Source organism: Poromitra crassiceps, assembly GCF_964638095.1.
Source record: "Poromitra crassiceps genome assembly, chromosome: 30".
Classification (NCBI taxonomy): domain Eukaryota; kingdom Metazoa; phylum Chordata; class Actinopteri; order Beryciformes; family Melamphaidae; genus Poromitra; species Poromitra crassiceps.
The window spans coordinates 8872585-8898091 of NC_139652.1; the positions used below are offsets into that span (position 1 = coordinate 8872585).

At 45.1% G+C, this 25507-nt stretch overlaps 1 protein-coding gene across 1 annotated transcript in view; it reads left to right on the forward strand.

Moving 5' to 3' along the window:
• Window positions 1-25507, forward strand: part of cspg4 (chondroitin sulfate proteoglycan 4) — a 98463-nt gene that overhangs the window by 52789 nt on the left and 20167 nt on the right. The window contains exons 2-6 of the mRNA XM_083662879.1: window positions 9281-9444; window positions 11112-14669; window positions 15750-15938; window positions 16100-16381; window positions 23253-23429. Of these exons, the coding sequence (XP_083519005.1) occupies window positions 9281-9444; window positions 11112-14669; window positions 15750-15938; window positions 16100-16381; window positions 23253-23429 (4370 nt within the window). The remainder of the gene's footprint in view (window positions 1-9280; window positions 9445-11111; window positions 14670-15749; window positions 15939-16099; window positions 16382-23252; window positions 23430-25507) is intronic.

Consider the following 25507-nt stretch of genomic DNA (forward strand, 5'->3'; position numbering starts at 1 on the left):
TCACATGTGAGTGAATGACTCTGACACGTCTTCATCACATGTGAGTGAATGACTCTGACACGTCTTCACACTCACATCACATGTGAGTGAATGACTCTGACACGTCTTCATCACATGTGAGTGAATGACTCTGACATGTCTTCACACTCGCATCACATGTGAGTGAATGACTCTGACACGTCTTCATCACATGTGAGTGAATGACTCTGACACGTCTTCATCACATGTGAGTGAATGACTCTGACACGTCTTCACACTCGCATCACATGTGAGTGAATGACTCTGACACGTCTTCACACTCGCATCACATGTGAGTGAATGACTCTGACACGTCTTCATCACATGTGAGTGAATGACTCTGACACGTCTTCATCACATGTGAGTGAATGATTCTGACACGTCTTCATCACATGTGAGTGAATGACTCTGACACGTCTTCATCACATGTGAGTGAATGACTCTGACACGTCTTCATCACATGTGAGTGAATGACTCTGACACGTCTTCATCACATGTGAGTGAATGACTCTGACACGTCTTCATCACATGTGAGTGAATGACTCTGACACGTCTTCATCACATGTGAGTGAATGACTCTGACACGTCTTCACACTCACATCACATGTGAGTGAATGACTCTGACACGTCTTCATCACATGTGAGTGAATGACTCTGACATGTCTTCACACTCGCATCACATGTGAGTGAATGACTCTGACACGTCTTCATCACATGTGAGTGAATGACTCTGACACGTCTTCATCACATGTGAGTGAATGACTCTGACACGTCTTCACACTCACATCACATGTGAGTGAATGACTCTGACACGTCTTCATCACATGTGAGTGAATGACTCTGACACGTCTTCACACTCACATCACATGTGAGTGAATGGCGAGCAGTGTTGGGGGTAACTCATTACAAAAGTAACATATTACATGTAATATATTACTTTTAGCAGTAACTCAGTAATATAACTTATTACTTATAGGATTTCAGTAATATTATACCAGTTACTTTGTCATGTAACTCAAGTTACAAATTGAGTTACATTTGATTAAATCAAAGCACATATTTAAAAAAGATACAATCATTTCCTAATCAAACTGTGTGTTTTTATGCAAATAACCACTATAGATGACAATAACAAAGGAAAATAATAACATTTAGAATTTTGGATTGTTTACACTGACTTCAAGGCGGTTGAAATTATTTTTCGGGATGGTTCCGGGGCGGCGATGTCATTCTGCTGCTGTTGTTTTTTGGTAAAAGTAATGCTAAAGTAGTGTAATAAGTAACGAGTTACTCTACACAGAGAGTAATATTGTAAAGTAACTTATTACTTTCAAATGAAAGTAACTAGTAATATGTAGTATATTACATTTTGAAAGTAACTTGCCCAACACTGATGGCGAGGGAGTATCGGACACATCAGCAGCACACGGGCAGGACACAAAGCCCACCGAGTGTCTCCAATCTTCCTGCACTTGTGGTCGATCTGTCTCTCTTCCACATGCGCTTTTCCGGACATGTGTCGCTAGATGGAGACCAAAAGAGGAGAGGACGGACAGGAGGAGGAGGAGGAGGAGAGGGAAAGAAAGACAACAGGGTAATTCATTCAGTCTTTTGGTGAAAGGGAGTCTTGGATATAAATACAAGCGTAGTCAGTCATCACATTAAAGCCATCTGCACTGGCCTGAGACCAGGGTGCTGCTGCAGGCACAATCAGGCAGTGTGAGGAGGGCTGTGGTCTAGCTAAAGGGGATCAGAGACTGTCCCCAGATCAGTCTAGCTCACTGGCTAATGGTGGGAGAAACCCACGTAGACACACGTGGGCACGTGCGCGCACACACACACACACACACACACACACACACACACACACACACACACACACACAGTCTCACTTAAGTCATTTTGGGATATTTACATAGACTTATATGCATTCCCTGGAGACTTACCCTAACCCTATAACCATAACCACTACTTGCCTAAACCTACTGTAACCCTAACCTTAACCCAAGCATAACCCTAACCTTAGCCACTACTGGCCCCCAAATCAGCTTTTTACCAACGGGGGACATGGCTATTGATAGTATTCTGTTACATCACCACATGGCCATCTTGGTAGGAAAATAACAGGTGATTGTAATCAATTAACAGGTGATTACAATCAAGTCACACAAACAGCCAATGAGCTGTGTGTATTATAGCGCCATATCGGTAGGAAAATGCTTGTGACATCATGGGAATACTATGAATAGTCCCCAATAACACAAGCCATCGCAAATCGCCTGGTCTTAAGTCGGGTGTGCGCCCCCAATTTTGACTTAAGTTACCCCCCCCCCCCACACACACACACACACACACGCGCACACACACACACACAGACCGAGCCTGTCACAGCTCCAGGCTTACCCTGTGAAGGAGCAGGGACGATACTTGAGTTAATGATGCAGAGAAATCACCTCAGCTAGATCCCATCTCCCCCCGGCTCCACATAGTCCCTGCTGGAGGACAGAGACGTGCTGATGTCCTGCTGGAGGACGGAGACGTGCTGAGGTCCTGCTGGACGATGGAGACCTGCTGAGGTCCTGCTGGAAGACGGAGACGTGCTGAGGTCCTGCTGGAAGACGGAGACCTGCTGAGGTACTGCTGGAAGACGGAGACCTGCTGAGGTCCTGCTGGAAGACGGAGACCTGCTGAGGTCCTGCTGGAAGACGGAGACGTGCTGAGGTCCTGCTGGAGGACGGAGACGTGCTGAGGTCCTGCTGGACGATGGAGACCTGCTGAGGTCCTGCTGGAAGACGGAGACATGCTGAGGTCCTGCTGGACGATGGAGACGTGCTGAGGTCCTGCTGGAAGACGGAGACGTGCTGAGGTCCTGCTGGACGATGGAGACCTGCTGAGGTCCTGCTGGAAGACAGAGACGTGCTGAGGTCCTGCTGGATGATGGAGACGTGCTGAGGTCCTGCTGGACGATGGAGACATGCTGAGGTCCTGCTGGAAGACGGAGACGTGCTGAGGTCCTGCTGGACGATGGAGACCTGCTGAGGTACTGCTGGAAGACAGAGACGTGCTGAGGTCCTGCTGGAAGATGGAGACGTGCTGAGGTCCTGCTAGCCTAGGTAAACCCAGCCACCACGTGACCTGCTCTCTCAGTTCCCAGTCACACATAGTGACTGAGAACAGGTCTGAGAGCAGGTCACGTGGGGGATGGGTTTACCCAGGCTAAGGTCCTGCTGGACGATGGAGACATGCTGAGGTCCTGCTGGAGGACGGAGACGTGCTGAGGTCCTGCTGGAAGACGGAGACGTGCTGAGGTCCTGATGGAAGACGGAGACGTGCTGAGGGCTATTGTGCAGTTAGAAAACTGGAGGCTGGCGATGCACACCCCCTTTCTCTAAAGTAATTCCTGCAGGGTTCAGCTATGATTCTCTCCTCGCACACCTGTCTGAATGTGTGAACGCACAAACAGTTTGCCTCTGTCCACTCTCTGTCCAGCTCAAAAACAAAGCGCCAGAGAAACAGAAGAAGGGTCAAGGAATAGGGTATTTTACTTACACACACACACACACACACACACACACACACACACACACAGTGGTGAGAATTTAGAGTTGTTGTAATACCTCCCTCAAGACCTAGGGGGCACTATCTGCAGTAAGCTGCTCTAATCTAGGACTTCCTGTGGAGAGGCTTGATAGAGGTCTGAACGGTGTGATTCTTGGTCAGTCCCCTATAAGACAAGAGAGGAGGAGGGGGCTGAACCAGAGCTCTGTGTGTGACTTTGCTTTTTTGTAAATAAATTATTTTTTATACTTTTTTAAATTCTAGTTGTTGGTTTTATTAACACACACACACACACACACACACACACACACACACACACACACACACACACACACACACACACACACACACACACTGTAGCCTATTGAAAATGTCCTTTTCGTATATGTTTTCTATTCACAGCTTAGCCAGAGAGCTAATGAAAGTCAGGTCCAGGTATACAGTACACTGCAGAGAGTGGAGCCATTGTGTGCCATTAGAACAGGCTCCTTCTTCCTGCAGGCAGCAGCAGCAGCAAAGCTCAGTCTGAAGCAGAAAATCCCCCGGCAGGCAGAATAGTCTTGGCATCGCTCTCTCTCCTTCAGCTTTCTTATCCCCACGCTTACTGAACAATCCAACAAAAACTCCGCTGTGAGGACCATGAAGCTCACCGCCATCTTCTTTGTTCATGCAAATTGCCTTTAAGAAAAGATTATTTTGCCTCGTTTTTTTTTACTTTCAGCCTGAAGGCTCCCGCGCAATTAGCACTCTCCTGTATTATTGTAGTCTTTTATTTGGAAGAGCTTATTATCCGGAGGACCTTGGCCTTACCCACAATGCTCTGAACTGTAGCGCCTTAGCCTCCGGCACAGCCAGTAGCAACTCACCGTAGCTTCCATGGGCGGCTGTTAGCTCAGGCTGCAGCTCAGGAGGTAGAGCGGGTCGTCCACTAATCGCTTTGGATAAAAGAGGTCGGTGGTTCGATTCCCGCCTCCTCCAGTCTACATGTCAAAGTGTCCTTGGGCAAGACACTGAACCCCAAATTGCTCCCGTTGGGATGCCAGCACCCTGTGTGGTAACCAGTGTTGGGGGTAACTCACTACAAAAGTAACATATTACTTGTAATATATTACTTTTAGCAGTAACTCAGTAATATAACTTATTACTTATAGGATTTCAGTAATATTATACCAGTTACTTTGTCAAGTAACTCAAGTTACAAATTGAGTTACATTTTATTAAATCAAAGCACATATTTAAAAAAGATACAATAATTTCCTAATCAAACTGTGTTTTCTGTTTGCAAATAACCACTATAGATGACAATAACAAAGGAAAAGAACAACATTTAGAATTTTGGATTGTTTACACTGACTTCAAGGCGGTTGAAATTATTTTTTGGGATGATTCCGGGGCGTCAATGTCATTCTGCTGCTGCTGTTGTTTTGGTCAAAGTAATGCAAAAGTAGTGTAATAAGTAACGAGTTACTCTAGACAGAAAGTAATATTGTAAAGTAACGTATTACTTTTAAATTAAAGTAACTAGTAATATGTAGTATATTACATTTTGAAAGTAACTTGCCCAACACTGGTGGTAACCTGCCGCCATCGGTGTGACTGTAAAGCGCTTTGGATAAAAGCGCTATATAAATGCAGGCCATTTACCATTCCAAGAAATTACATTTGAATTAGTCTAATGTGATCCTTTAACTCAATCCAATCATATAAATATTTGTCTTTTGGAATTGCACATTCCCATTTCTGTGGTTTCACATGAGATCAGCTGTTTTCCTCTCATCGGTTGCAGGTGATTTGTTTCGCTGCCTTCTTCTCATATTCACATGATAGTAGGTTGTCATGTTCAGCATGTGATAACAGCAAAGAATACTTCCCGTGTTATTCATTTCGGGGAGCCACCGGCGTTGTTGCGTCTCTTTGGCGAGCGGTAGCAGCAGTGTGTCATGGGAAAGCGGCTGTGTGTGTTTTTGGCTCGGTCCAGGCCGTTCATCACTGACTTTAGTTGGTGTCACAGAGCCGCCTTGGAAGCAGAAGCAAAACGCCTCTTAGGCCGCCGTGATGATGAAAGCGTTCCTCTCGTCCTCGCTCACATCTAGGTTCACTTGCTCTCTCCTCCCCCTCATTTCCCATTCTCCCCCCACCTCCTCCCTCCCCCTGCTCTCTCCTCCCCCACACCCACCCCTTCCCCTCTCCTGCTCTCTCCTCTTGCTCCTTCCCCACCTCCTATACCCTCCAACATTTCCCATTCCCTCCCCACCCCATCACTCTCTCACATTCCCCCTGCTCTCCTCCCTCCCCCTGCTCTCTTCTCCCCCACACACACCCCCCTTTCCCCTCTCCTGCTCTCTCCTCTTGCTCCTTCCCCACCTCCTATACCCTCCAACATTTCCCATTCCCTCCCCACCCCATCACTCTCTCACATTCCCCCTGCTCTCCTCCCTTCTCCTGCTCTCTCCTCTGCTCTCCCCTTATTCCTATATTTTCTATATTTCTCCATCAATTGTTCAAATGTTATCTTTATTCTGTATATTCTTGCTACTGTTGTGTCAGCTAGAATTAGCTAGACATACTTTCTGTGAAGCCCTCTGAGACATGCTTGTGAATTAGGGCTATATAAATAAACTTGACTTGACTTGACTTAACTTGACTCACTTCTGTAGCGTTTTGCTGCAGGTCTGGGAGGGAAGGGTTCATTTACAGGATGAGGAAGCAAAGGACTAATGTACCCTTCACTGTTTGAAGTTGTCAGCGTACAGACACAGGTTTCTGTTTACACACACACACACACACACACACACACACACACACACACACACACACACACACACACACACACACACACACACACACACACACGCTCTCACACAGACACACTGGAACACACAGTCTTGAGAAATAGTTTATCCATTTATAGCTATGAATGTGAATGTTTACCCTCTCGTTATTTTGTAGCAACTGAAATAACATAATGGCCTTTGATGATTGAGTCATATCTGATTATCTCGAGATATTCTGCCCGGGCATTGAGCCCTGTTAGATGCTATAATGCTATTAGGCTATACTGTATGTTGATTTTAGGGCATATTTTGGCCCTCACCATCTCATTGGAATGTCCCTGCAATGCCTCTCTTTCCTCTCTCTCTATACTATAGAGACTCTATAGAGAGCCAAAGTCGAACGTCACTTCCTGCTTCAGCACTGTACCAGAGATTTCCATCCGCCATTTATTTTCCCATAGACATTTCGTAAAATGCTTATAAAAATAGTTTTACTCGTTCAAACCAAATGGTTCAGATGTATTTAGAAACAGGAGAGACCACATAACATTTCACTGAGACCAAAACTAAAAAAAAAATACAGATTTAAAGAAAAATAAATCTATGTTGTTTTTTATTTTTGGTCCGAGCTAAATGTTCTACGGTCTCCCCCGATTCTAAATATAGCTGGACCGTTTGGTTTGACCAAGTAAAACTATTTTTATAAGCATTTTACGAAATGTCTATGGGGAAAATAAATGGCGGAAGAAAATCTCTGGTACAGTGCTGATCAAGCAGGAAGTGACGTTCACTTTGCCTCTCGATCCTAAAGCAGTAGCGCTGTGTGTCGAGTGACTTCGTCACCGCCTTCCACCGAGCGTCTGTGTCTTGAACAATCTCCCCCTATCGAGGCAAGTGTGGTGGGTGGCTCTGGAAAGCCCCCTCTCTATGTCTCTCTTGGCTACGGCAGTGGGAAAAACCACGCCGAGGAAACGGGGGTCTTGGAGGTTGTCCAGTTTAATTTCAGAGCATGTGCACGGGGGGGAGGAAATAATTGACTTCCTCCGCGGTTCACATTTTGTCAGGCAGGCGCTCCGGAGAGCACGGTCCGAGGCAGGTGGCTGAATTTGCATATGATTGGGAAAAGGCTGGGAAAGCCGACACCCCGGGTCTCCATGCCCAGAAAGCCTCCGCAGGGCCAATGAGTGATGTCTCTAGTGAGAGGGTCCCTTTGAGGCCAGCGAGAGCTCCTCTTCAGCCAGCAGCAGCTGGAGGAGGCCTGATAATATAGCAGTCCATCCTGCATGAGCGACTTGCACTGTAACGTGACACTCAAAAAGCCTCGGCTAATTGATTTCTACAAACTTCCACATCAGAATTGCCCCGAGTTGCCAGCAGTTTGTAGGGCGAGTTTAGGAAGCAGGAAGCATCACAGGTGTGTCCCTCTGTGTGCTATCTTGGTGCAATGCAGTGTGTTGGCAGCAGAGATTGAAAACGATCACATCGACCTATTTAGTTTTCCTTGTGACCCAAAAAACGGATAAAACCTCAGGTAAAAGCATAGTGCGGAACCCCGCGGCAGTTAAAGGAGAATTTCGGTTTTTTTGAACCTGGAGCCATTTCCTGGCATTAATTAAGATTTGGCCACTCACCTAGCGATGTCTGCGGCGTTTCTGGGCGTCCTAGCGTTGTTTTGAGATCAATATCGTCCAAGTCGGTCGTAAAATGGAGTTGATTTGGGGCCAAGTGGAAGCCTGTATTTCCTGCATCTAAATAGCTATTTTTCTTCCCGTTTTCACCAAATATCGCCGTAATCTGATCAGTCTACATCCAGCAGAGTAATATTTCACCCCAGGCTGTTTCCTGGAGTGCACAGGGATCCACTACAGGGATCAAATTACCTCAAACGTGATCTAGGTCACCAAGTCTCGTGAAGTCCCGCGATACTTTCCTGTCGACTGGCCAAATACAGGCAGGACGCTTTGCGGTCGTGGTTTTAGCGTAACCTATGTGGGGTTTGGCGTAACCTATGTGGGATTCGAAAGAACGAAGGTTATGCCAAACCCCACATAGGTTACGCTAAAACCACGACCGCAAAGCGTCCTGGCTGTATTTGGCCAGTCGACAGGAAAGTATCGCGGGACTTCACGAGACTTGGTGACCTAGATCACGTTTGAGGTAATTTGATCCCTGTAGTGGATGCCTGTGCACTCCAGGAAACAGCCTGGGGTGAAATATTACTCTGCTGGATGTAGACTGATCAGATTACGGCGATATTTGGTGAAAACGGGAAGAAAAATAGCTATTTAGATGCAGGAAATACAGGCTTCCACTTGGCCCCAAATCAACTCCATTTTACGACCGACTTGGACGATATTGATCTCAAAACAACGCTAGGACGCCCAGAAACGCCGCAGACATCGCTAGGTGAGTGGCCAAATCTTAATTAATGCCAGGAAATGGCTCCAGGTTCAAAAAAACCGAAATTCTCCTTTAATAGTATGAGTTGTGCCAAACAAACGTTAATATCTCAAAAACTATACATCAAATCCCTTATCTATTGACATTCTGAGTGAGAGCAGAAGTAGCTAAAGAGTTCGATGTATAATATATGCATGTCATGTTAAAGTTGTGTGAACTGTCGCAGTTTTTAAAATGTAAACAGAGTTAACTGGCTAGAGTCAGAAACACAAGCCTCCCGCCACTTGGGCTCCATAGGGTTCTATTGCCGTTGCCACCCAGTTTTGTTTACAGTACCAAAATGCTGCTCGGCTGATCCCTCGTATACATAGTACATACATTATACATACTTGTATAAGCAGATACATGTTTTTGTCCAACATAAGCATTTTTTCCTTTTTACTGTATATTTTACTGTTTACAGTTATAGAACCACGATAATGTCTTTTGTTGTATCATTGTTGCTGACACCCTCTCACCTCTTTTCACAGTATCCTACTTTGGGGATAGCTTCTGCAGCATCCAGGCCATCCAAGATGTCTCCACCTTCCACCTGTCGCTACAGTTCAAGACCAGCCGACGGAGTGGGCTACTTCTCCTGGCTGCAGGAATGGAAGACTACCTGTTCCTCGAGCTCCAAAATGGGAAATTGCAAGTGAGTATAGGAAACAAAAACATTTTTTTTAAAGAATAGCTACTGTTACTGAAGTCAACAAGAGTAAACTTGAAAATACTTTTGAGTAAAAAATACTGTAAAAGAGAAACAAAAAAATGATACTAAAAACATACCAGACTTTGTTCATCTCCCAAAACAACCCTTTTAATGTAATCAGACACTATCAGGCCACGTTTGTGGGCTGTTCCTCTTTAGCTCTAGGACAAGTTAAGTCTTGTGCTAAATGTACTCATACTGTAGCTCTTATTTAGGAAAGCAAAAGTTACTTTAAGTTGCTAAATGTTCAGTAAGTGTAACCGAGGTGAATCAGCGTTGATTCCTTGTGAGTCCAGTGTAAGCGAGTGGATTGGTTAAACTCACTACCCAGTATAAAGGCATGTTAATCAGCTCCGCCAAGGGAGCTAGCTCTCTTGGTGGAGTGGTTAGTGTCTTTGACTCCCAAGCCGAAGGTCGGCGGTTCGTATACACTCCTGGACAAGCCCTTGACATGGGTTGCTGAAAGTACCACTTACACAACGCCGGCTAAATACTTAATTTGTGTTACTATTATAAAAAATATATAATTATGATTAGATCATATTTTCCACCATAAGAATGTATGGGGAAATAGACTATAGTAAATAGTACAGTTTGCTTAAAACACCTCCACAAGCCGTGAATGCATTTCTAACCCTTTTCCACACAGACATCTTATGTAGGCCTGCAATTTAGATGTTGGAGATATATATCTGTATGGGGTTTTGTTAGTAATTGAATTGTGGCCATTTATGTGACAAATTCCATTAACTGCCACTCTGAAAACACACTAAATTGATTTGTTGTGTTGTTTTCACTATAGCTGTGACAACCATGACATTTTAATTCTGTAGTTAATTGCTTCACAGCATTGGAAAGGAGTAGAATTGGCATGAGATGCTATCACAAATATTCATATAGATTTCCCGCAGAAAGGCTATGTCGGTTTTGTAATTTTAATGAGGTGAAATCTCAGCATATTTGCGATAAAAGGAGACAAATGATCAGTCTTTTTCACTCCTTTCTTCCAAGTGATCAGAGTGCTGAGCACATAAACTCAAGGCTTCTCAAAGAATTACATTGTCTTTTTCTGTTTGTTCAACTTTATTTAAGCAAGACTCTCAGACCTCTGATGGTATCAGATGACACTTTTTGGAACAATTTCATTTGGGTAGTCAACACACTGAGCATACCGGAGTAATTTGCTGGGCTTATGGTTACATTTCCGCGCTCATAAATGTTAAGTTTTATGATTACATTAGGCTTATACTCAAATGTTTTATGAGTCAACATCAGCCTCCCATTCAAGTGGAGAGTGTTGCTTTACTGTATTGGCTATGTCATCACAGATTATTAGAGGATTGGATTTGAGGAAGAGAGTTTGTTCTTCTTCATAAATATTGATAGCCTGCAAAATCATTCATTCTATCTTAAAATGTATCAATGTATAACCCGGGATCTTATAAGACTATTTCCAAATGTAGACTTTGATGTAAGAACGCTATCAGTTTCGGCCAACAAAATACAAGATCTAGTGTAAAACATGTCACGTTCCTCAATGAATTTGACCAATAGTTAAAGAGAAAGCCATGTATAATTTGAGTTAAATAAACATTTTTGTTTTCCCATAGGCACGAATGAACATGGGTGCTGGTGAGATGACGCTGTCCTCATCTATTGGAGTGCAACTGAACAACCTTCTGGAACATAAAGTGTCCCTCACTCTGCAGGACGACAAGCTCACCATGACAATTGACGACCTCTTCTCCACATACTACCCTGTGAGTGACGACGGGGAGGAGCTCAACATCGACACAGGCATTTGGCTCGGAGGGACCGGAGAACTAGACGCCCCCTACCTCAGCACTGCCATTACGCCGTTCCGTGGCTGCATGACCGAGGTCAAATTTGAGTCGCACGGCTTCGACATTCTCCCCTCGGCGATGAAGGATTGCCACGACACCAAGGAATCGTGCAGCAGTGAGTTTGATGGTGGCGACGGGGAGACGACGAGTTTCATCAGCCCACAATCGTTTGTGTCTTTCCCTACCTGGAGCGGAGCTAGTGGGGCCGCACGCACCCTGGAGTTCCTCATGAAGACCACCATTGACGATGCACTGCTGGTGTTCCATCCGGGCCGAGAGTCTGATTTCGTTGCTGTTGGTGTCGTGAAAGGCTATCTCAAAGGCGTGGTGGACCTCGGCAGTGGCATGGAGGTACTGGACAATACCCAGGTGCAGCTAGACGACGATCAGTGGCATAGAGTTCGGGTCCAGGTGGATCAGAGTGCATTTGAAATTAATGTCGATAGCCAGTCTGCCTCCCTCCCTCTTGACAACTCACAAAGGTTGGATTTAGTTGGAAATCTGTATTTGGGAGGGATCCAGGAGAAGATGAAGGATGTCTTCCGCGATAGCGGGGTGTTGGATCGTATGGAGGAGGAGATAACATCTGAATCCTTCATCGGGTGCATGGGGGAAATCAAGGTAAATCAGAAGGACAGGAGCCTGCAGGACGCTTTGGTGACTAAAGATGTCCATGTCAAATGTGAAGGAGAAGACTATGACTACTCAAGTTATTATGACTTGGAGGCAACTACAACTACTGCCCCTGTCCGGATCCGATACGTTGACGTCGACCCCAATGAACGACATTGCTACCCGACAGACGAAACGCCAGAGATGTTCCGAAATATAACGAAACTCCTCGAGGTCACCCCCTTGCTTGTGCCCGAGGGCGGAGAGGTTTTCCTCGATTTAAACAACTTGAGCCCTACGTTTGACCTAAATGCCGTAGGGTTGCGTCAATCTCAGATCATCTTTACTCTCCAGAATGATCCCTGGTACGGACTGGTTGATATGAACATTAACACAAAACGTACACAAAAGTTCACCCTTCTCGACGTTGCCAATAAGAAAATTAAGTATCTGCACGATGGAAATGAAAGGTATGCCGATCAAATCCAGTTAGAGGTGGTTGTTCAGAGTAACGGCTACCTTCCAGAATGTCTAAAAAGCCCCCGCGAGTATGTCCTCCCAGTTGAGATTATTCCCGTAAATGATATACCGCAACTTAGTGGAGGAGACATTTCCATCACAGAAAATGGCAGGACTCGTTTGAGTCCCAATCTGATCAAAATTGTGGATTCTGACACACGCTGTGATGAATTGGTAGTAACTGTAACTTCGGAGCCTTCCATGGACGTCGGTTACTTGGAAAATAGCCAGCGACCAGGGAGAAGCATCACGGAGTTCACATGCAGACAGTTGAAAGACGGAAATATCTATTTTGTACACAGAGGGGGTAGTGCCGCTGGAATTACCTTAGAAGTATCTGATGGGCACTCTATAAGTCAATCAACCTCTTTTAAGCTGTCTGTCACACAGCCACACATGACTATTGTGACCAACACGGGCCTCCTGCTGGCTCAGGGAAGCAACTCTTCCATAGGTGTTCAAAATCTGGCTGTCATCGCTCACCCTCGTAATGGAGATATTGTGTATAACATCACACAACCGCTGAGATTTGGAGAACTCCAAATAATCACTAGTAGTGGCATGCCCAAGCAGGTGACCACTTTCCGTCAATCAGATTTAGATCAAGAAGACCTTCTTAGATACTTGAGCACAGACTCAAGTGACCAGGAAGACATTGTGGTTGAGCGGATTCAGTTTGACATCCACCTGGGACAGTTCTCCCTTTGGAACAACACCTTCTTAGTCAAGGTCATCCCTGCGCAAGTGAAGATTTCTAACTTGGTCCCACTAGAGATGGAGGGAGAAGAAGAGAAAACAATCAGACACACAGAGCTTGAGGCTGAAGTAAAAGGGCAAAGTCCAGATCCGAGAACTGTAAAATACATCCTTGTGAAACCCCCAACACTGGGTAGTCTCCAGTTGTTAGACAAGGAGCTGATTGAAGGTGACATTTTCACCCAGAAGGACCTTTGGGACAGCCATATTAGCTACAGGCTCCGGGTGCGCAGAGCTGTGGATAGTGTGGACCAGTTCCAGTTCAGAGTCTTTGCTGAGGAGCAGTACTCTCCTCTGTACACATATCCAATTAACATCCTCGCCAATTCAGACGCTCCTGTTTTGACCAATGAGAGACTGGTTGTCTTGCAGGGTGGTGAGGATACTGTGAGCAAAGACTATCTCTGGGTCGAATCACCAAGCTCTACAGATTTCGTGTATCGGATAACACAAGACCCAAAGAATGGCCGACTTATAAGGGAGTCCCCACCCGGGCAGCCGAGATTTGAGGGGGCAATTAGAGTATTCAGCAGTGAAGACCTTGAGCTTGACAGACTTATTTACAAGCATGATGGCTCCAAGACCACCAGTGATGAGTTCCATTTCTCTGCATTTGATCAAGAGGTAGAAAGTTCAGATGGTCAAGAATCAATGAGTGGTGTTTTCAGAATATCCATTCAATCCAAGAACGAGCATGTGCCCAGGCGAGTTGTGGATAAAGTCTTCAATGTGGTCCGCCATGGACAGCGGTTGTTAACCATCGATGTCATTCAGTTCAAGGACGACGACTCAGGTTTCAATGATACCCAAATTGTCTACGCTCGCGAGGGAATCCTCTCCGGCAACATTGTGTCAAAATCAAACCCCTCACAGCCCCTCTTCCGCTTCACACAAGCCGACTTGAGAGATAAGAACATCCTCTTCATTCACCACGGAGCAGACCGTGAACGCTTCTCGCTACAGGTGTCCGATGGCTTCCACAAGACCACCGCACTGCTGGAGATCCAAGCAGGCGAACCCTACCTGCGAGTGGTGAACAACACCATGGTGGTCATGGACCATGGCAGCACCAAGACCCTCAACACCACCCTGTTGAGCGCCGACTCCAACATGGACATCAGAGACGACAGCGAGGTCAAGTTCAGAGTGACGGCGCCACCCGGTGACGGGAGGATTATCGTGAGTGGGATCGAGGCTTCCATGTTCACTCAGGAGGACCTGAAGAAGGGTGTTGTGTCATACGAGCATAATTATGAGAGTTTGAGGTCCAAGGACTCCTTTGGATTCACTGTCCAAGCGAAAGGATATTCTGAAGAGGGCACCTTCAGGATTAAAATATTCAAGCAAGGTTACCTTTCTGAACCTGAGGTGGTGAACAACGAAGTCATCATCTCCTATGAGGGAGAACATACCATAATCAACGAGAATCATCTCAAGGTACTGTTTCTCGATTCTCTAATTATCCTTATATTAGGCAAAACTGGTATTTTATTCTGTCAACCCCCCCCCCCCTCCCATGTGATTTAGTGCTATAACAAACCTACAATATATTGCTTTACTGACATTTAATCTGGGCTGCACACATTTGGTTTTGCTTAATGAGACAGTATTTAGAATTTATTTAATTTGGCAGTCATTACTACGTGATTGAACATTATCTTTGCAACTTCAAAGTGTATTTTCTCTTTGTGGAGTGGAGCGTTCTCATGACTCTATCAAGCGCACTGCCTCGTGATACCGTGACACTGTTTGTTTCGTAACCATCTCTCTAATGTACCAGACACCCACATAAAAGCAGGACTAAGTATGACTGTAGAGTTGCTGTTTTTAATCTAGTTTATGTACTAAATTACAGTCTATTAAGTGTGGAAAACACAGCACTAAGTGTCCCCTGAGGAGGTTTCTGGAGTTACCGTAATTTATACGCTGAGCCTGCCTGCACTTCATCTTGAAAGCAATTAATGGCGTTTAAATTGTGGGAGCGTTCACAACATATCCCCGAATATACGTATATCTTGACTTTTAAATTAATGAGAAACATTTGGGGGAAAATAAAGTTTAATTTCACAATATTGTATACATTTTGAGATCTTCAGCATTGACTCAAAAAGCACGTCGATTCCCAGCACACAGATTATTGACAAATCAAAGCCTTGACACAGACGTGGCCTTTAAAACGTTGCAAACTATTGCCTACGTTTTTGGGAGTATCTGAGCTGCATGCTTCACTGCTGACTGAAATGGAAAGTAGTTAGCTGTTCTGAAAGTCAAATGGAAACATGGCTGCCCCGACATTACAAGACTTAGGGTTACAGAGAGTTGATCCAAACTTCTCAAAATGGAATGAACCATAAATCTGTCTGTTTAAATATGCAGCATGTGCAAAATGTTACAATGCAATTTTTAGTTTCTGCTGCTCACTATACGGTCCAATTGTCAAACTTATGAGCTTATCACTCTACAAAGAAAAAGACAATATATCATCTGCAACATCATGGATTTTTCTTTGTCTTTTAGGTGGAGCAAGCTGATATTCTTCCCTCAGAAATGGTGTTCACCATCAAAGAGCTTCCTCGTCTGGGCCATGTGGTCAAGCTGACAAATAACTCAGACACTACCGCCGCCCCAGCCCTCGACTACGTTCACTCTTTCACTCAGGAGGACATTGATCAGGGGCGCATCCTCTACGTGTCTGCACCCGTCCAGGTTTATACTCATTTCATTTGCCTCTGCTGCAATCATTCAGACCCAGTGTGAAAGCAAAGACAAAACACAAACCCCGACCGTGAGCGGGTGTACATTTATACATGCATTTCTTCATCTCTATCCTATAACTTCTGCTTATTTCAACATCCGTTGTCTTCCAGGGCAGCGATGCCTTCACAGCAGACGTCAGTAACGGTTTCACCACGGTGGAGGACCTCCAGGTCTCGGTGGAGATCGTACCTCGGCTCATCCCCGTCCAGACCCTCAACTTCACCGTGAGGGAAGGCGCTGGCATGTCCGTCACCACAGATATCTTGAACATCTCGCACCCCTTCTACAGTTCGGCCATCATCGACTTTATCGTGGAGGAGCCGCCACAGCATGGGGACCTCCGGTACCTGGATGGAGAGGAGCAGGAACTCACTATATTCACCTGGGAAGAGGTAGGCACTAGTGCAGTGGTGGAAGAAATACATTTGTGACTTCCAGATAATTAAATCATAGCCATAATGGAGAAGGGGTGGGAGTTAATAAGTTTTACTTCTTCCCACTCCTTTTCGAATATGTATATATTCTATTTTTCTTTGTTTCTGAAATGGCTTTTATTTATTATTTTGCTTTCATATTCGAAATAAACACTTCAATCAATCAATCAATCAAAAATAATGATCGTGCAGTTGAAACGTTTTCACCGTGAAAACGTAACGTTATTCAAACATTATTCAAACCATATCCATTTCACATAAATTATTAGAACACAGAAAAAGCAACCAAAAATATTTGTTTTATGTTTTGTTTTACCCCCCCCCCCCCCCAAAAAAGAATTGCTGGTCAGTTCTCCAATTGTACCGAATGTTGTGGGCGTGGCCTGTTTGAAACTTCACATCATTCCTATCTATTAGGCTTGGTTCATACCATAGGCTGAAGCAGCACTGAAGCAGCGCTTCACGGAAGCTTCCAGCAGGAGTCTTGCCGTTCACACCAGAAGCACTCTCTTTTCCTCAGCGTCTCGCTCGGCGCTGCCCTCCCCCCGCTCACAACTTGCCTTGACCTCATGCCTAGCTGTTCGGGGTGCAGCGCGCTGCACGCTTGAAAAATAGAACCGTGTGGCGTGGCGTGGCGTGCGGCTGGTGTGATCGGTCTCGCCTGTGTGTTAACAAGGACGCTGAAATTAAACTGCCTCCGTGCTGCGTAGCTTCAGCATTGCTTCGGCGTAGCATCGCCGTCGGCGTATGGTGTGTTCCGCCCGTTATTCTCACGCAGGCTGCAGCAGACATAACTGATTAGAAACAAATCACTTTCCAAAACTACAGTGTTGGTATTCCCAGGGGTCATAATTGATTTGCTGATCAAATATTTTTCTCCAATTAGACTTTTCCATGTAACGTGTGTTTATTGAAATTAACTGTGCTAAGGACTGTAGTGTATACAACATGTGCCGAGGTGGCTGACTGAGAAAACTCAAGAACAAACAAAACCAGATATATTTCTGTTACTCTGAGCCCAAAAGCTTCCCGCTACACCACGGAATAATCCACAACTTCTGTCAGTCCTAAGTGTACCAGAATAACATCTACCTCATGACTTTGATCAAGAGGACTACCACAACTACACACGTCACCGTGGAACTTTCCCCAGTTCCCAGTTACTCTCCAGTGCTGTTTTGGATTTGTTGCGTAGTACCTCGCTGGCACAGCGCTAATGTGGAGAGAGAGTCTGGTAAGCGAGACTACGTAGTAAGTCTGCTACACAGTTATCTGGGCCCCCGCCATGTGGTTCAGAGGCCCCTGCTTTTAGGAAAATATTAAAAATACATGAGTAGTTACCGGTGGAAAAACCTCATGCATTCTGAATGGAACCACATAGTTTAGTGGAGCTGGTTAGTCACATAATCGTATAGCTCCTACGTCTACCCCAGCTCTCCCTCTCCTCCTCTCCTCTCTACGTCTACCCCAGCTCTCCCTCTCTACTCCTCTCCTCTCTACGTCTTACCCCAGCTCTCCCTCTGCTCCTCTCCTCTCTACATCTACCCCAGCTCTCCCTCTACTCCTCTCCTCTCTACGTCTACCCCAGCTCTCCCTCTCTACTCCTCTCCTCTCTACGTCTACCCCAGCTCTCCCTCTACTCCTCTCCTCTCTACGTCTACCCCAGCTCTCCCTCTACTCCTCTCCTCTCTACGTCTACCCCAGCTCTCCCTCTACTCCTCTCCTCTCTACGTCTACCCCAGCTCTCTCCCTCTACTCCTCTCCTCTCTACGTCTACCCCAGCTCTCCCTCTACTCCTCTCCTCTCTACGTCTACCCCAGCTCTCCCTCTACTCCTCTCCTCTCTACGTCTACCCCAGCTCTCCCTCTACTCCTCTCCTCTCTACGTCTACCCCAGCTCTCCCTCTCTACTCCTCTCCTCTCTACGTCTACCCCAGCTCTCCCTCTACTCCTCTCCTCTCTACGTCTACCCCAGCTCTCCCTCTACTCCTCTCCTCTCTACGTCTACCCCAGCTCTCCCTCTCTACTCCTCTCCTCTCTACGTCTACCCCAGCTCTCCCTCTACTCCTCTCCTCTCTACGTCTACCCCAGCTCTCCCTCTCTACTCCTCTCCTCTCTACGTCTACCCCAGCTCTCCCTCTATTCCTCTCCTCTCTACGTCTACCCCAACTCTCCCTCTACTCCTCTCCTCTCTACGTCTACCCCAGCTCTCCCTCTCTACTCCTCTCCTCTCTACGTCTACCCCAGCTCTCCCTCTACTCCTCTCCTCTCTACGTCTACCCCAGCTCTCCCTCTCTACTCCTCTCCTCTCTTTGCTGAACCATTGTGGAAAAACTGACGGTGCCTTTGGACTGCCCGGAGCCAACATAAACGGCCTCAATATATTCCTATAATAATGTGTGTGTGTGTGTGTGTGTGTGTGTGTGTGTGTGTGTGTGTGTGTGTGTGTGTGTGTGTGTGTGTGTGTGTGTGTGTGTGTGTGTGTGTGTGTGTGTGTGTGTGTGTGCGTGCGCACACAAACCTCCCGCGCTTTGCCTCTGCCAGACTCACTCCCTCTCTGTGTCTCAAAGACTCCACTGTGCATTCCAGCTCAACTGGGACTAGTGCATATAGTCATTCAGCTCAATCTGATTACGACCAGTGTCGGGGGTAACACATTACCAAAGTAACATAATAACAAGTTACAAATTAAGTTACTTTTTTTTTTTTTAATCAAAGCACATTTTAAATAAAGATAGATACAATCATTTCCTAATCAAACTGTCTGTTTTTATGTAAATAACCACTATAGATGCTGCTGCTGTTGTTTTGGTGAAAGTAATGCAAAAGTAGTGTAATAAGTAATGAATTACTCTACACAGACAGTAATATTGTAAAGTAACTTATGACTTTCAAATGGAAGTAACTAGTAATATGTAGTATATTACATTTTGAAAGTAACTTGGCCAACACTGATTACGACTAGTGCATAGTGATTCAGCTCAATCTGATTACGACTAGTGCATAGTGATTCAGCTCAATCTGATTACGTTGGTAGTAGGGAGGCGAAAAATGAGCATCGACATAATTGTCTGCCACTCTGGAAATGTCAGAGAAAAAGTTGATGTCTTCATACCGGTTGTTTCCATCAAAGAAATCCAGGCTGTGACTTTTTTTTCTTCTCTGTGACATTTCCAAAGTGGCAGACGTCTGTGTTTTTTATGAGTGGACTCAGTGTACTATTTCCTTTTACTGTTATACTCCGAGTATGAAACACAGCCATTCTCCTAAATCAGTACCACATTGAAAAACAAAAGTGCACGCCTGAGTCAGTCAGCGCCGCATTTAACCTAGAGTGTAATTGTTCCTAAATTGAAGTCGGATGTGCTATGTCCTCGTTATCCGGCATTAATTTGAACTTTTTCTACTCACTCGGGGAGCAGTGGTTCTTTTCAAGCTCAACACTGTTTCAAGCTCCACTGGCCAAGTCCCCTCGGCCCCTGGGACCGGACTTTGGCTTAACTGCTGCCTGTAGTAATTTAGTGATAAAGTCCTCGCGGGGTGGTTCTACAAGCTTGTGTAAAAAGGGTACAGTAACGCGCGCGGGGGGGGGGGTTCGATGGTGATGTGAGAGTGTGAGTCAGGCAGCCCTTCTGTATAGCAGACGTGCTCTGCTGCACTTCCCAAATACAGGCCAGGAGCGCTGCTGCGCTAACGGCAGCCGCAAGGAATGTGAAGCTACTCCGTGCTCCATGTGTCCCAGATGTGTCACAGGAGAGCAGAACGTGTGTGAGAGAAGGTACAGGTTCTGCTAAGCACAGCATTATGGTTCACTCCCTCTCCTGGTAATGAATGTACTGGAGTTCTGCCCATCCTCCTCCAGCATCCTATATAAACTCTGTTATGCTGAGGGGAGTCCACCACCTGGATGAACTATGTGAAATCCAAACTTGGAGAAGATGTGTGAAATCTGCAACACTTTTGTGTTAAAACACCTCGTCTCTAATCAGCTCAGCTCAGCTCTCCATCGGGCGCCCATTAGGTCGTCCATCTGTGCAGAACCTTAAAGCCGTTAAAACCCCACACTGGCATCTTTCTCTTTCACTAAATAGACTCAAAGTGATCACGTCCTGCATCTTCATCTCACTCACTCTCAGGTAAACAGATCCCGCACGATTAAAAAAGCATCACTCACAAAGTCTAAAGTTGACGGGCTAAATCGTGCAATTAGAATCCGATATTGATACACACATCAGAAAGACACATTGTCCCTCTTTGAGTAAATGTGATGGCCACATGTCCAACCCACCACTGCCCATTGTTTATTGTCCCAGCCAGGAGACTGATTGTCTCGCTCACTTTCCCCGATCGGTCATGATGGGGGGTGTTTTTCCAGTAGGATGCCAACCATATGGGATCCATTAGGCACTTCCTGCTCTGGAGTGCGGGTCTTCTCATCATCGAAGCTTACTGGCCTGGTTATGGACAACGTTTCAATAGTCCTGCTCTGTGCAGAGAGGGACACCAAATCTCGGTACTTTGTACCTTGGCACTTGGTACCGTCGGTCTTCCTGAAAGGCTTCAGAGGAGCACATCATAATTCTTCTTGACCCAAAGGAGATAGCAGATGGTTTCAATGAGTTCTTTGTAGATATTGGTGTTTCTCTAGCATCAAACATTAGAGATTCTCATGAGAACCCTTGTAACTTCATAAAAGGTCAGTTTTCTTCTTTGTGCAACTTTCATCCTCCCTCTGCTAAAGAAGTGCGTGAAATAATCTTGCATCTAAAGAATTCTGCTGAAGGGCATGATGGAATAAGATCCATTCTCCTAAAAGAAACAATTGATTACATAATTGAACCCTTAACTTACATCCTCTCATTGTCCTTACAATCGGGAGTTATTCCTCAGGATCTAAAAATTGCCAAAGTCATTCCAGTCTATAAATCAGGTGATCCTAAAGATTTTGGTAATTACCGTCCTATATCGATTCTCCCTTGCTTCTCAAAAATCTTAGAAAAACTGGTGTATACTAGGATCTCAAACCACCTTACTGTAAACAATATCTTATACCCACACCAATATGGTTTTCGAAAATGTTGTGCTGCTGCCTGCTCCTGGGTCCAGGGAGGGTCTCCTTGTCCCTGTGCTGCTGCCTGCTCCTGGGACCAGGGAGGCTTCTCCTTGTCCCTGTGCTGCTGCCTGCTCCTGGGACCAGGGAGGGTCTCCTTGTCCCTGTGCTGCTGTCTGCTCCTGGGTCCAGGGAGGCTTCTCCTTGTCCCTGTGCTGCTGCCTGCTCCTGGGACCAGGGACGGTCTCCTTGTCCCTGTGCTGCTGCCTGCTCCTGGGACCAGGGAGGGTCTCCTTGTCCCTGTGCTGCTGCCTGCTCCTATGTCCAGGGAGGGTCTCCTTGTCCCTGTGCTGCTGCCTGCTCCTATGTCCAGGGAGGGTCTCCTTGTCCCTGTGCTGCTGCCTGCTCCTATGTCCAGGGAGGGTCTCCTTGGCCCTGTGCTGCTGCCTGCTCCTATGTCCAGGGAGGCTTCTCCTTGTCCCTGTGCTGCTGCCTGCTCTTGGGACCTGATTATAGCCTTTGTCTGACATCTTTGAAAGAACACTGCCCTGCAAAGTCAAACAGCAGAAGCTATTTTTGTGTGTTTTAAAAGTTGGTACCTGGGGTTAAGATATCATTATAATCAAAGGTTGTAGTCATAAAAGCTACTAAACAGCTCATTGATTTGTAGGTCAGAACTAATTAACTGCATGTCCTTGTGGAAATCTCACATATCTGAACTGAATATAAAAAAGACACTTCCACACTATTTTGAATATGCTGGTGAAGACAATATTTGGATGTCACATTAATTCATGGCGGCCTGCCTTTGCTTTCTCCTTTGCACCTATGAACAGGGTTACGTTTCCAAGCATGCAGAAGATTTTCTACATTCAATTACCTGAACTGGCCGTTTAACAGACCAACAAAACGTACTACAGATGAAAATGTAGGCTATTCCAAGGGCATCAAGATATTTCCTTCTTGAAACTTATGATGAAATGAAATGAAATGAAATTAAATCAGTCTTTTGAGCATTTTGAAAGAGATGTAAATGGCCAAGCTCAGCCTCATTGAAAAGAGTCAAGTGGAACAGTAGGTCTTGAATTGTGGGCCTGTTGCTTTTGGAAAGTTCTCATTTTCAGATTGTATCCCCTGAAAACGTAGTCTAGATTGACATGCACACACTACTCATGCTGGTTATATGTGGTCGTCATATCCTGGATATCCATATCCATATGAAACTGTTTATATGCATATTCAGACATCACTGTAAAAATGCCCTCAGCTAATAAAAACCACAAAAACGAACACTTCAAAATTTCACAAAATCTTTGGAAAAGTATTGAAAAAATATCGTTGTACTGTCCCAGCATGCACAGTACATGACTAAATACATATGAAATTTTCTGTGGTTATTGATCCCATCTCACCTATTGTGATCTTTGTTGCTTTCAAGAATAATCTTCGATGGTTCTATTATAAAGTGATATACAGCAGATTTAGTACAGTCAAGATATCTATCAGCTAAAATCATAAAACCCAAATTCTTCAAATCAAACCCGGAAATGAAGGTCAAAAGTATGTCATTTTGAAGTTGAGACTGTAGAAACCCTGCATTCAGGTTTCATCTAACTGTCATAAGAGTTTATGCAGGTTATACAGGATATAATGTTTCCATGGATTCACTCAAAAAAAAAACTTGTAGCCTCACCCATCCTTTACCCAGCTGAAGCGTGTCCTGACAATCAGGTCTGAGTTAAGATTGAGTGTCTACCCGGGTCCCTTTTGTGTTTTTCAGGTGAAACTTGGACACGTCTACTACATGCATGACAGCACCGAGAGCACCGAGGACTGCTTCACGCTCTCCGCCTCGGCCTATGAGATCGAGCGCCGGAGCCTCCCTGTCACCATCACAGTGACTGTCATACCCGTCAACGACGAGCCGCCAAAACTGACACGTAACACCGGACTGGAGGTAATGCTGTTTGAACAGTCATGCTCTGTTACTTTGAGCTGTCTTCCAATATGCCCGACTGTAAAGGGGCTTGGAAAAGTTGCTATTGCTGAAAAATCGATACCCCGTAAAGGGAAAACTACATAGTTGTCCAGATTTGTATGCCTCCGCCGGCGATAGCCAGGACGGAGGCATTATGGATTCGGGTTGTACGTCCGTATGCCCGATGTTTGTTTACGCGATATCTGAGGAACGCCTTGACAGAATTTCATCATTTCATTCAATTGCCTCAAACGTTGACTTGGACTCAAGGAGGAACTGATTAGATGTTGGTGGTCAAAGTTCAAGGTCACTGTGACCTCACAAACGCCATTTCCAAGCTCTTTAACGCGATATCTCAGGACCGCCTCGATATAATTTCTTCCAATTTGGCTCAAACGTCGACTTGGACTCATAGATGAACTGATTCCATTTTGGTGGCCAAACGTCAAGGTCACTGTGACCTCATGAACGCCAGTTTCAAGCTCGGTAACGGCATATCTCAGTAACACCTTGACGGAATTCCTTCACATTTGGCTCAAACGTCAAAGTCTGGACAGACATGCATGTCGACTGCTCACTTGTTGGCGGAGGCATATATCTGCGGTGCGGTCGTTCTAGTTTGAACCTGTCTTTATACAGGGGGAGTCTCACTGAGAGCAATGCTCTCTTTTTCAGGAGTGCCCTGTTCACATTCTCACACACATTCATACCTGGAAGCTGACCAGTACAACCACAGTCTGATCTGTTGGCCACTGAGCAGCTCCACCGGAGCGGTTGGGGTTAAGGGCCTTGCTCAAAGGCATCTCAGTGGTGGTTCTCCCGGGGATTGAACCGCCGACCTTCCTGTCACAAGCTTGCTTCTCTAACCTTTAGCACCAGATGTTGATGAAAGATGACTTGTGATATTCACATGAACACCATTCAAAGTTGGAATATGAAGTCAGAAAGTCACATACAATTTTGCTCCCCGAATGTCCAACTCATGATGTAATGATTACCTTTCATCTCCTGAACATGGTGGAAAAATCAAGTTTTATGTCTGTCAACAGCAAGAAAACATTTAAGAAATTGCAGACACATGCACCTTTATTACATGATAGTCATTAGGCAGGCCGACCAAAACAAACAACATGTGTTTATATGAAGTTTGTTAAATGAGCTTGTTAAACTGCGGGGGACATCCATGCTTGTTTATAATTTGTCTTCCTTGTTTGATTTTCTGTCAAACTAACACATGCATGCAATGCTGTTTAGCAGCCAACTTAGAAATTAGCACCAGGACGACAACACACAGCCGTCAAATTAAAATGTAAGCATTATGCATTATATATATATATATATATATATATATATATATATATATATATATATATATATATATATATATATATATATATATATATATAGTGTATACTAACAGAATCTGTTAAATAATCAAATCATAAAATTGATGTTCATCACATTAAACTGTAATATAAAGTACAGTTTAATTTTATGATGGATTTTAATTTGTATTTAGTTTTTATCATTCATTCAGACAAGACAATTGTGTACCACAATAACTTGATATTATAGCACATCATTATAGTGAAAGGTGAGCAACCTTTTTTTATTGCCCAGTCTCATACACCCCATTAGCCGCTACTGTCGGATGAAATGAACATGTAATTAAATGACATGTTTATTCAGTTACACGTTTAATTACAGTCAGTTAGTACGTGGCTTTAGAAGGATTGACCGCACGTTGCAGACATGTACGCTTGCTTTGCTTCAGACAGAAAAGAGACGTTTTGAAAGATCAGTGAAGCACATTGCACTGTAAGAGTGGACAGGCAGTTGGAAGAAGCCAGCAGTAATCAGCTCACAGAACTGGAAACTAACCTTGTCATTCAGCCCTCCCTGCTCTGCCTGCGGCTCCGCGTCTCCCTGGCAACCCGTATTTTTGGAAAACCAAGATGGTCGACAAGACGGCGGTTTTCTGGCAGAGTGAGGGAGCGCCTCTTCTGCTGCGGCTGCACAATGTAACATAAGAATATGTGCATTTCTCAGCAGCACAC